This window comes from Orbicella faveolata, unplaced genomic scaffold (genome assembly GCF_042242905.1).
Source record: "Orbicella faveolata isolate gen_17 unplaced genomic scaffold, um_ofav_v1 contig_35, whole genome shotgun sequence".
Classification (NCBI taxonomy): domain Eukaryota; kingdom Metazoa; phylum Cnidaria; class Anthozoa; order Scleractinia; family Merulinidae; genus Orbicella; species Orbicella faveolata.
The window spans coordinates 13,644,082-13,657,261 of record NW_028301564.1 but is presented as its reverse complement, the minus strand read 5'-3'; the positions used below and the strand labels follow the sequence as shown (position 1 = coordinate 13,657,261).

Below are 13,180 nucleotides of genomic sequence, written 5' to 3'. Positions count from 1 at the left end.
AAAGCCACTGGGCAGAGTTTTACAGGCGCAAGTTTATCATTTCCCAACTCGATCGACAAGGATGGACAATGTTGAGCTGTTTTGTTGAGAGAAAAGTACGGTCTACCTGAAAAAGTTCCATTGATAGATATGTCAGGTAGCGAACAAGAGGGCAAAGGAGAAGCTAAAATGGTTTCAATCCCCTTGTCGTCCGACGAGGAGACACCAGTGGGTAAGTATGCAATTGAAAATTAATGCTCAGCTCATTTAAAATTTGAAAATCTTCGAGCTTATTACTAATTATCACTTTAGCTGTAAAATCTGTTTTCTTTTTCTGTTATTACACTCCGTTTAATAGGATTGTAAAGCTAAGCTTCTTTTCTGTTAGCTGTATCAGGGTGCTCGAGTAGACAAACTATTAAGTGAATTTTTATGGCACCGGATTAATTTATTTAATCTCTTGCTGAAAACTGATGTTTACTTCCATTGCGACATTGTCAAATTCTCAAGGGGTTTCTTCAGAAAAAGATATTTCAGAAATGTTTAAGATGGAAGTTTTCTAAAGCACCAAAGCAACCTTAGCTTGTTGAATTATGCATTACAATCCATTGGATTTTTTGTTTTGGTCTTTTTCTATTTTGGGGGGTTGTGTGTTTTGTTTTTATTCTTGGCTTGCGTTGTGCTCTGTCCTTAATGAATGGGGATTTTTCTCATGCAGGCTAGCAGCCCTCCTAACTGTCAGCCCTTCGGCTTGCTTGCTTGACAAACCATTGGTTCATGAGGCCATCCTCCCCTTTTTCTTCGTTAACTGTCGAATGCGTTTTCTGATTTTGGGTCGGTCAGTCGGTTGGAAAAGGGAAAAAAAAAAAAGAAAAAGAAAATTGGAAAAGGAGTCTGGAGTTAGGAGGCCCGCTATCTCAGCATAATATCCATGGAGCCTGGAAACAACAATGTGTGGTTACAAAGTCAACATGGCGGCAATCGAGGAAGGAAAAATTGATGTTGTTAAAATCAAACGAGAACAGGGAAAAAACTAAAAATCTTTAAGGCAAAAAATTGCTTATGTTTCAGATTAAAGTGACAATTGTTTGAAACAATGTGTCATTGCCGTCATTGCCTTCATTGCCTTCTGCGTAACTTTTTTTTTTGAAAACGCGAAAATCTGGGTCGGTCAGACGATGTTAAACAGAGAAAAAAAAAGGAGATGGCCTTACATAGAGAAAGAAAAATGTATGCTTCACCACATTCAAGATTCCTTTTGAAATTTGATTTTAGGAGCAGCTAGCCATTATCCAAGCCAACAAGGTTACAGCCATGCAGGAAAAGATGCTAGCATTAAAGGTATTTAGGAATCTCTAGTTGGTGTCTACATTATAACTGGGCGTTGACTTTTAGGGGCTCCCTTGTTTAGATCAAGTTACATTTATGGGCAGTAAATGTTGTAATCATTATTGACAGCTTGCAGAGTCACTTGAATCCAGTAATATACTCCTGGGAATTATATATAGTTTGTTATTGTGCTTTACTACAGTTGGATATGGTTAGCTTCATGAGCGGACAAGAAGAACCAAATCCTGTGCTGTGATTGGCTACCCAGGTGGGCGAGATGGCCCTATCTTACGGGCTCGGGATTACCCGCTGTGTCCTGTAAGAAAAATTTTTGTGAAAGCCATATGATAAATCCTATATTGACCAAGCTTGTTTGGTCAAGTTGGTGGCTGGATTTTGGCCTTGATCTTTTTTTGCGAGTTTATGGACCTTGACTCCGCTCAGTGATGAAAGTTATCTTGACACAGTGATCCCTTGATACTGAAGGGCCAGAAGACTATACCAGTAAAGTTAAAGAATCTGATCCCACCAACGCGCTAGCTGATGTGTTGGCCGACGTGTTGGCTGACATGTCGGTTGACAGTTGGCCAACAGTCGGCCGACTGTCGACTGACGCGTTGGCCACTTTTTAACCTTATAATGTACAAGATGTGTCGGTGGTGCATCTGTCGTGCATCACAAGCCTGGGCAGAAGCCTAATCATTAGTGGACAGGGCTCTAGATTGGGCAGTCTGGATTCAAGCCCTGGCCATGGTATTTGCTCCCAGTGCCAGGGACTAAAGAAGAAGTACATCTGTAGGGTATAAATACTCCTCTCTGTTACAAGTTTACATGTATATAACAGAAATTAGGATTACTGTAGCTCTGAATGGCATTGGTCACACCTGGCAAATCCAAGGGACCCTTCTTTAGCTGGTGATATTTTTGTGATGATGATTTTTTTTTCTCTTCTTAATCAAAGATGATGTAACAGAGGATGAGAAAGATGAAGCTGATGAGAAAAATCGGCTTATCAGTCAAGTATTGGAGCTTCAAAACACTTTGGATGGTAAGCAGCAATACATTTTGCTCTCTATTGCAAGTAGGCAACATTTAAAATACATTAGATAACTTCCTGTTATGATGTGTCAATAACTTTCTGATCAGTTTGATGATCAGTTATTTTTAATTAACATGTTTGGAAGTAGAGAGTATACAGATTAACTGTGACAGTGCTCTTAAGTATTGCTTTTCCAATGTCTTTCAGATTTGTCCCAAAGAGTAGATGCTGTGAAAGATGAAAATCTCAAACTTAAGTCAGAAAACCAGGTACAAAAACTTTTAACTTCAGTATCTATGTAGTTCATGTAGTACATACACGTACTAACTAGTAAAAGTAACTATGGCCCATTAGGATGAGCTTCCAGGATTGTTCAAACTCTTCCAGACTCGGGTGCTTTAATGGAGAATGGTTGGCGAGTGAAAACAAGTGAAGCACATGTTGGCGCATTCTTTTCATTCTTTTCCCAGCAGAGAACATATTCACACTTCTAATTCCTACTTTGTGCTTGCTGTTTGGGTTGTAAACTTGTTCTCTAGTGCTTGCAAGTTATTTTTATTGTACAACATTCAGTACATATTATTAACCATATATTTACCTTGAATTGTCTCTCTATAAGGTACTTGGACAATACATAGAAAATTTGATGTCTGCTTCAAGTGTATTTCAACCAGCCAACCCTGACAGTAAGAAAAGGTATGAACAACGCTCAGTATTTTGTCATCAGTATTATTTGCATGTACAATTTTAAAAAAATTAGATTATGAGCTCAAGATTTCTATCGCGTGATAGTTGACGAGGGTGCAGCCTGAGTCAACCATCACGCATAGAAATCAAAAGTGAATAATCTAATTGTTTTAGTATAAATCTACTAGTCGTTCAAAACTTTATCTAAATCCTCTTCACAGATGCTTCAAAAATGCCAAGAAGCAGCCGTCATTTTGTTAACAAGGGCACACTGCTACACTACTCACTATCTATCACAGAATAGATAGGCGTAGGGTAGCCAATCAGAAAACGGCCTGTGTGATAGAACGCTAGTAGATTTATACTAATACAATATAGATTTAGCCAAGCCTAAAAGCAGAGCTCCTGATTACAATATGTTGACCTGGCTGGAGCCTGCACTCCAATCAAAAACTTGTACCTGGGCAGCGGTCAACTTCAAAAGGAACATGTGACCTCAATTAGCTCTAAACACGAGCCCATGATTTGGCCATGTGATACTGGTCAGCGGATACCTTGTTTTGACAAGTGTCAATTGAACAAGATAAACAATGAAATTCCCATGATGTAGTAGTAGCCATAGTAAATTGCAGGGGACACTCAAGGAGAACTCGAATATTTGATATAATACATGTAAGTATTATGACCTTTCTTTTTTCCAGGCCCAGCCCGTCCAAGCCAGGAGCAAAGAAAGGAGAGAAAAGATGATTTATCATTAGCTAGTAAACAAACTTCTTGTATATACTACTGTTAATGTTGTAGACTGCGTTCCAATTTTTCCACCAATGCCATGACGGTTACCAGTTAATATTTGAAAATAAAATGTGCACTGTGACTGTTACTTTTTTGTCAGTTTTTGCTATATGTTAGCAAGAAGACAATGAATTTACTGATCGTAGTGGCTGCTATCGTAAATGTATTTTTATTTTTGAAAGTGAATTTACCTGTTATTAAAACACAGGTCTACATGTATTTATTTCAAATAAAAGAAATAACTGCTTTGTAACTAAGGTGTTATTTTCCAGAAGCTCTCTAGAATGACGGTTTAGTGCGGTCGACTCCGGGTCGAGCGGTCCAGGTTCGGGCCCTGGCTGGGGAACATTGTCTTGAGTTCTTGGGCATGACACTTAGCGGTGCCCTAGAATAAACAGATACTCTATCCACAACGTATTTAAGTTCCTTTTACGCCTTTCGTAGACCTTTAATTGACAAAAAGTACTCCTTTCACATTTCTTTTTATAACTGGCCCATATTATGAATAAAATCGGCTAAAAACGAAATTTTCTTGTCATTTTCATTTAATGCTTTTAAATAAACTTTCACTTTCGTGCATAATAATTGTAATAAGTAGTACGGGAGTAAATTTCATTGATACGGAACACGCGAACTCTAGTAACATTCTTGGATCATACAAATGGCTTTCACTTAAATTCTGCCTTTTTTTGAAAAAAGAAAAAAAAAACAGTTTTAAAGTTTTAAGTCTCTGTTCCTATAAAATATTTCCATAACGTGATGGAGGAACAGAATTTCTAAGCTGACACTTCCATCAGTGAAGTTCATCGTCCCTTCAGTCATGGTCTGTACATTGGACAGGAAACCTCTCTGGAAGAAGAATTTGCGCAAATCAGATATTACAAAGGACAAATATATTTGATTTAGCAATCAATAAGAGATTTCCAGTTGAAGAAAAACTCCATATATTTAGACTGTCAGTTACTGTCAGCGTCATTTTAAGAATGTTCTTGCAGATGCGGCCTTGCCTGTTTTATTTTTGACGTAAGACGAACTCAGTTTTCTATTATTTAACAATAACAGAATTTTAATACGTACAACAGTTTTGCATGATTCTATTTCCAAGGCATAAAATAAGCACAGCCACGTTTGCAAGGCAGTTTCAGACTTACACATCTAACTCCAAAACTTTTGTAACTGTCCTTTGATAGATTGATTACTTTGATTTATACAGCTGCATATAGTGGTGTACATGACCGAAAATGAAGTTTGAAATTTATGCAAGTCTATTAGCATAATTTTAGGGTAGAGCGGCTTGCCGGCCAGGTGCTTTAAGTGACCGTTGGCCTTATGGACCACTTCAATACTTGAATATGTACAAACCAGAAACAACACAGATGTTTTGACGATACGAAATGGTTGGATAACACATGTTTAACTTATCTTTGTTGACGTTTATTATCGGAATTCAGTCTATATTTACCTGCCAGCACTCCGCGGTGTGCATAAACAAGGTTATTAGGTTCTGTGCAAGGCACTGGGTACCTGCCTGAAACGAAAATTGGCAAAATGGTTTATCAGCAGCTACTTGGTAAAAAAGTTAATCATCATATTTGCGCTTACGAAGCAGGACTCACTTAGGGTGTATTTTTGTTCTTAGTGTCTAGTCCTTCAATAAAGATCGTGTTATGTTATACTTTATCGTTTCCTTCGAGCCCCAAGACATATCATATACTAGTTTTTACCGTCCGAGAATCAAGGGATTCGTGACTACCCTATTAGTTGGAAGTATTAATTTCCATATAATTGATATAATGCTTCCAACAATCATGGGATCTGAATTCTTAGAAGATACGTGGTTACAGCTGTCTGTAGGTGGCCCCTTTTAGTTCAATTGTCTAATTTGCATGCAAATATATGTTACATTGAAGCGATCCCTTCAAGCGAAGCGACTGGCGTGGATGGCCTGAGTGCCCGCATATTGAAGATAGCAGCTCCGGCAATAGCACCATCACTGGCCAAACTCATAAACATCTGTATCGCTAGTGGCACTTTTCCGACAGCATGGAAACAGGCTAAGGTGACGCCAATACACAAGCAGAAGAGCAAGTCTGACAAAAACAACTACAGGCCGATCTCAGTCCTTCCTGTACTTTCAAAAATATTCGAGAGACATTTGCACAACTCTCTATCTACTTTTCTCAAGGACAATAATCTCCTATATTCATTGCAATCTGCCTTTAGGAAACACCACTCGACTGAGACAACCTTAATAGACATTGTCGACCGAATGCTGTTAAATCTTGATGACAACCGGATAAATGGCTTAGTTTTCGCCGACTTCCAGAAGGCCTTCGATCTTATTAACCATGAGATATTGATTGAAAAACTTCGCATTTATGGTCTAGAGGACAACAGCCTGGTCCTTGAGCGTTCATTCCTTCAAAACCGAACGCAGCGCACGGTTATCCGGAGTGCACAATCCTCGCCCCAGGCTTTGACGCACGGAGTACCACAGGGATCCGTACTCTCTCCTCTTCTTTTCCTAGTGCATATAAACGACCTCCCGGAGGCAGTATCGCAGCCCACTACTGTGGACATCTTCGCAGATGAAACGACTCTGAGCTCACACTCACCTTACACAAATACCCCTGGACTTTGTTCCAGACTATGTCAAAGTACTGTAGAACAGGAAAAATGGACAGGCAATAACCGGTTTAAGCTGAACATGGCGAAAACAAAATCCATGTTCGTAACCGGTACTAGACTGCGTGCAAAGATGGACCACTGCGACCAGCTGGAAATCCGTTCCAGCACGGGAGATGTATTGGAAACTACTACAAGCTATAAACTACTTGGAGTATATATTGACCCGGACCTTTCTTTTAACGAGCATGTTGAACATTTATGTAAGAAACTTACTAAGCGCATCGGTATCTTGAGATCATTTAGGCATTATTTACCTTTAAATGAGCGTATACTCTTCCACAATGCAACCATAAAGCCCCTTTTTCTGTATGGCGGAGCAGTCTGGAGTATAGCATCTAAAGCAAATATCAGACGAGTCTTTCGACTGCAAAAGAGAGCGGCCAGGGTAATATTGGATGTTAAAACAGCAAGGGATGAACGAACTGTTGACTTATTTAACAAGTTGGACTGGTTACCCTTCTATGAAGAAATCAATGTTAATAAGCTATGCCTTATCTTTAAATGTCTACATGGTCAATGCCCAGAATACATATCTAGTAAGTTGATACGTGTGAGTGACATATCGGTAAGATCCTCGCGTTATAGTCACATCACGCTACGATGCCCTAAGAGCAACAGAGCGACAGAAGGAGGAGAAACTTTTGCTTCTACATCAACTTTACTATGGAATTCCCTACCTCCTAACATAAGATCCTGTGATAGCATTAATGTTTTTAAAGAAAAATGCGTCAAGCTTATAAAGAAGGAGTATGCAAATATTGAACATTTCACAATTTCTTAGTGTCCTCTAACTCTTTGTATCGCATGCACCAACAAGATTTTAGTCCATTTTATTGATGTTAGTAATTTTACCTGTTTTATACTTATTATTATTCATAGATAGATATTTTTAAAATCATTGTGACTTATATTTTAATTGTTTAAGGGAGGGCCACGAGTTTATCAGTCAATGACTGTAAAGTGTTTTTACCCTCATTAAAGTGCACCTAACCCCCAAAATTTTTTTCGCTAGAACGAATCTACTTATTATTTGAAATAGTTCTGCGAAAAAATTTTTGGATTCCGTTAAATCCTCGATTTTCTGTGCCACGACGAAATCTCGAAAATAGCTCCAAAACACCGCCATTTTGTTTCACGACCGAGTTTGAGGAGAATGGGCCCAGCGGCTCTTGTGACGTCTACCCAGGAAGGTTGGATATCTCATTTCCTCTCATCTCCTTCAGGATGGTGCAATACACATTCGAAAAGTGCGCAGAAACGCTTTACTTACTTACTTACTTACTTACTTACTTACTTACTTACTTACTTACTTACTTACTTACTTACTTACTTACTTACTTACTTACTTACTTACATCAAGTCAAGTGCTCCTAGTTGTAGTCGACTACATCTTAAGTGGAGCGTCGGACCCCAGCTTTGCCTCGAGCTTAATAGCTATGTTGAAAATGCGCTGCTTAAAATCAAAGAATAATGTACCTTGTTAAAACAACATGGACTACTTTGTGGTTGTATTCTACTTAGACAGCATCCTCAGCGAAGCATGGATTTCGGAGTTTTCAACTTGTTCTAATGAATGAATTCTAACCAATGGTAAACTGTCAGCCCCCGGCCACTCGACCCTCCACGCGACCAGCCTTTACGGGAAATGCTAAAATGCGGAAAATAAAAAATAACAAATAAAAAATGCGGAAAATAAAAAAATAACAAATAAAAAATGCGGAAAATAAAAAAATAACAAATAAAAAATGCGGAAAATAAAAATAATGTCTTTAAAAAGACATTATTTAAGGTTAGCTTTTTTATGGATATCAAATTAGCCGCTTTTTACTGAATTTTGATTGAATTATTATATTCTTAAGAAAAGTAACAAATGTCTCTTTGCATTGATTCTTGAATTATATTGTTCAAGTTTTGTTAAAACCAATATCCTAGCCTGTAAACCAAGAGAAAATGACATTTTCTCTTGCTGTGAACAGACTCTTTTGGAACGAAGAGTCACTGACATGCAGTCACTGTAGGTAGGGAGAATTTTGAAAAGCATTGATCAACAAAGAAAATATTGTATGTCATGGTTATCTTAATCACTGTCTCTTGATGCACTTTAAGTAAATGTAGAGAAAAGTAAGCGGAATTTGAATGTTAATACGACCTTTTATTCACGCCAATCCATCCAAGCCGGCACCAGAAAAGGATCGGAAAAGATGATTTGTTATTAGCCGGTAAATGAACGTTCTTGCATATACTATTGTTTTTTTTTTAAAAATGTTATGGACTACGGTTACCCCAGTAAATATTGGAAACTAAAACTGCAATTTTTGTTGATTGAGGGACGAATTAGTCAGATCTAAATTATTCTGACGGCAAGATAGCCTCTTCCAGGCGTTCAGTTAGTTGGGGCGCAGTGCGAAAAACAGCGTGCGAAAAAATGAAAAAAGCGCGGCGAGAGGAAGCACTCTTTTTTATTTTTTTCGCGCGCTGTTTTTCGCCCTGCGCCCCAACTAACTGAACACCTGGAAGAGGCTAACGGCACGATGGAGAGGCTCGCGAGGTGTCATGGGACGTTTTAGGACTATTTAGGCATTTGGCGGGAGATTTAGGTCATTCTAGATTAGTCCATCTTGGTGTTCGTCCACTTTTTGTTTTTTAAGCTTTTGTTTTAGCAGCTTACTTATTGATCTTATAATCCTTCCTCGGGGTTTCGTGCTGCTGCATTAAATGAGGAACACTTTTCCACATATTTTTTGGCCACCCATCCTAAGGGTGGTTTTTTTAGTGATTTTTCGTATCTGAAGTGGCATAGGTTCTAATATTATTAGAACCAATAGTTGATTTTATTTGCAAGGATACAGATTCTCTTATTAGACGGAATACATCTGCATCAGATGACTGACTAACGCATCCTCAATAAACTATTCACATTGAATGTCTCGTGTTAGTGCACGGTAATCGGCAGAAATGAGCCCTGTTATGCGGTGTTACTTTCTTTTCGCCATATGTTAGCAAGAAGACAGTGGTTAAACTTAAATGTTGTAGCAGTTGCTAGTTACTTGTAAAAGTATTTTATATTTCAAAATGAGTTTGCTGGTTATTGAAACCCAGGTCTACATGAATTTATTTTAAAAAAGGAAGCACACTGCTCTGTAACTGAACATGGCATGATTTTCCAGTTGCTCTGTGAAGATAGATTATAAGTTAAGTTTATATTTGAGTCTGTAGGAGCAAACAAGCCTGTTAACGATACCGTTGTTATACATATTAAAAATTATTGCGATCTTTTAACGCGCCTGTGAGAACCTTTTATTATTGGATAAATGAATTTTCACTCGTTTGTCTCACGATGGAATCACGTTAAGATGTAGATTGCGACGTTACGACTGCTATACTGCTATTCTTCATTAGGCGATGAGGTCACTTGATGCGTGTCGCTATTTGTAGCACCTTGGGTCGCTGCTATTGATGCATTTCGCTCCTCATTTATTATTCCGACTTTATGACGCTGTTCCCCCATAGGTCCGCATTCTGACTGACCGGCTGTTGTGCTTTCTGATTGTAGGTATCCATGCTTCAGGAATTTCGATTCCACTACCTCTATTGATAATATTTGGATGAAGTTTTACATGGATACCTTCCTTTACCCTTCGTGTGTACCAGTGAGGGTCACGATCAATAAACTTGTCTATTATTGTAGTATTTAGTGCTGAATGTATAATAATTTTCAGTTGCCTATTGTCTGTTTTGTGTTGGGTTTTTATGCAGTTACAGTATGTTTTGTTTGCTTAAGTACATTTTCGTTTGTATTATTAGTAAAATCTTTTCTAACAGCACCGTTAAATGTATGCCAGAAGGCTAGCGTTGCCCCCTGGCACACATTTCTTTTTAAAACTTGGCAAGTTTTGGGTCCCACATTTTGATTAATTTGCAACGGATTCTTATGAAAGTTCGCATATTTACTAAATTCGGCAGGATAAATCAAGCAGTGGGTGTTATTTTTTGTTTCAATGAGAAATCGGAAAAGCGTGACATCGTCAAAGCTGTAATTAAGGGTGTTTTTAGCAGGTCATACTGATGCTATAGTGATCTACTTTGTCACGAAAATGATAACAACGTGTTCACCAATGACTGGGCAATTTTTTGATACCATGATTACAGCATTAAGTGATAAAGAGTGGCTACAATAACCCATCAAAATCTAAGTCTCGGAAACTGTTTTCAGCGACCATAAATTGTAGACCTGGGTTACCATGTAGCTGGAGATCCATCTATAAAACGTATGCGGGTATACTGCATGTTTGAGGGTCTGTGAAGAAATTGAATGAAAAGTAGAAGATGAAGACCTCAATATATAAATAGCGCATATACAACTGCCAAATTTTACTCAGAGAAATCATAGATCTTATATATGTCATGGAGCTCGAACGTCGGGCTAGAGAACAAGCGTTTCTTTGAGTACGGGGTCTAAGAACTGCGAAGAGAGCTTGCTCGCAAGCTAGGTTCGGTATAAACAACAACAACCTAAAAAAACAGCTAGCATCATAAATAACTACCATACTTCACAGTTCGTGAAGTAACTGAAAGTGAGACGAATTGCAATTTTGTAACATTGAAAACACTGGAAGGGATAATGTTTAATTAGATAACAACTGTCATATTGGGTTTTTCTCTCCGATCTCTTTATCAGGATAACATGCAACGGTTACCTTCGATAACAGTAATAATGCAGACTTCTGTCTTTATCACTCAATGTGTGGTGATAACTGTCGAACTACTTCAACAACTGTTAGATTTATCATGTGGATACTAAGCACTTCTTTGAAAATGAGTCGACAATGACACAATTCTTCCCAACTGTAATCACAGAATGAGAGTCGTTGATCTACCTTGACTATTAGATATTCCAGAACTCCATTGGTAATATCAGTCTTTCCTTGATTTACACGTAAAATTATTAATCAAGGGTGTCTATTTAGCTAGGCAGGGATGTCGTTATTAATACAAGATTCCCGCTTGTCTGTGGTTCGTTTTGATGTTATGTCTATTCTCATTTCACAGCTTAAATGCTGATCGTAATCTTGGGTAGGGGGGACTCCCATATAAAAAGGACGGAGGAGGGGTGCGATTCGTACCGTTTAGGGGTTAAAATAGCGGTTTAGGTACTTCTAAGGATGTTCAGCCACAAAAGTTCCACTCTTGCGGTACGTTTCAGGGTATTGAGCCAAAAAAAAAGAGTTATCATCGGAGATAATGTGTTGTTTTAGAATTGTTACCTCTTAGGGGTGAAAACAATTTCAAGCCACACCCACAAAGCAGGATCCAAAAACCTCTTAGAGGTTCTTTTCAAGGTTTCCGGAGAGCACCCCCGTCCTTTTTATATGTAATCCCCCTCCCCCCGGATTGTAATATGCCTGTTGGCAGATGGAATCGTTTTGTGGTAAAAATCATTTTGTAAGTCATTTTACAACTGCTTCAGTTCAAATGCTTGGTCGTTGGACGTCAACCCATTCAGATCCTCCGTCAAGGCTGGAATTCCCGTAGAAGGATGGATGCATGGATGCAGGTTTTATCTGAGAACATTTGTTGTGGTAATTCAAGCTTTGAGAGCCCTTCATTGGTAACTTCTGTCCAAAAAACGTAAATCAAACCAAAAATAAATGTATAATTTTCGCAGCACAATAAATTACTGTTTTAAAAACGGCGCTTTTTACCTCATACTGGCATATGCGAAATTCGTCTCCATATCTTAAATCTCGTTCAGCACACTGGACTGAAACACTCACTGAAAAGAATGATATTTGCACTAATAAATAAAGTAGGAGAGTATGTTACATGTGTTTCATTTCATGCTCAGGCAGGGCAATAAACGCAAGTGCTACAGAAAATAATTAACAAAATATACTTATAATTGTACCTAAAATGAAGCGACCAGTTTCTTTGTTGGAAAGCGGGTGAAGACATTTAGTTACACTAGCTGGGCAGTCAACATAATTTTAGATTTAGACAATCAGGTACGTAATTCATTGAGAGAAACGTTTTTACTTTAGAGCTTTGTCTAAACTTCTTTGTCTTTTTAAATTAAAGGTCTCAATGAGATTTATCTGGAAATAACGAAAGATGTTTTTCCTCAAAGTTTTCAATTTTGGGGTATTTTGATTCCTCAATGAAAACTGAACATTACAGCAGTTAGAAACTGCTCGTTGCAATTGCTCAATGATAGGTGAGTCACGTGCTGAGTGAAATGGTATCCTTTTCACCTGAAAACCTAAGTCCAATCCCTTTGTGGCCAAGCAAACATTACTTGTTACCTGAAAATCTGCATCCATCGATATAAGTTATGTCTGTACACTGCACTGGAATCGTCAACGATTCTGGAAAGAAAATTATCATACAGGACACTGAGAATACAACTTAGAATTTATTGAAAAGATAAGATTCTAATACACCTCAAGGCTTACTGGCATTTGTCTAATATCTTCTATAAATGATCTTTAGAACCTGATCAAGACTGAATATATCATCGTTGTGTACTAGATGCCAAAACTGTTTCCCCAAAATTTCAGTTCTATCATCCAGCTGACATCGCATTAGCCAGCTGACATGAGATGCCCTTTAGCGTCAGAATATGATAGCTATATGACTGTCCATATCATATTGTAACAGTGTGCCGAGGGA

The 13,180-nt window shown here is 38.2% G+C and overlaps 1 protein-coding gene across 1 annotated transcript; it reads left to right on the top strand.

The window, feature by feature from the left end:
* Positions 1-5: 5 nt before the first annotated feature.
* Positions 6-4,513, top strand: LOC110052102 (uncharacterized). The gene is made up of 6 exons (XM_089273525.1): positions 6-211; positions 1,255-1,320; positions 2,270-2,356; positions 2,555-2,616; positions 2,967-3,043; positions 3,736-4,513. Exons 1-6 carry the CDS (start codon positions 130-132, stop codon positions 3,779-3,781), a joined length of 420 nt encoding a protein of 139 aa, XP_089129651.1. The 5' UTR covers positions 6-129; the 3' UTR covers positions 3,782-4,513.
* The last annotated feature ends 8,667 nt before the right edge of the window (positions 4,514-13,180 follow it).

What these genes read in the sequence shown, in the direction of transcription:
- LOC110052102 (XM_089273525.1), top strand. Translation starts at nt 130, where the DNA reads ATGTCAGGTAGCGAACAAGAGGGCAAAGGAGAAGCTAAAATGGTTTCA. An exon ending in GCTTCAAAACACTTTGGATG is followed by an intron (nt 2,357 to 2,554) that starts GTAAGCAGCAAT and finishes AATGTCTTTCAG; the next exon opens with ATTTGTCCCAAAGAGTAGAT. An exon ending in AACCCTGACAGTAAGAAAAG is followed by an intron (nt 3,044 to 3,735) that starts GTATGAACAACG and finishes TCTTTTTTCCAG; the next exon opens with GCCCAGCCCGTCCAAGCCAG.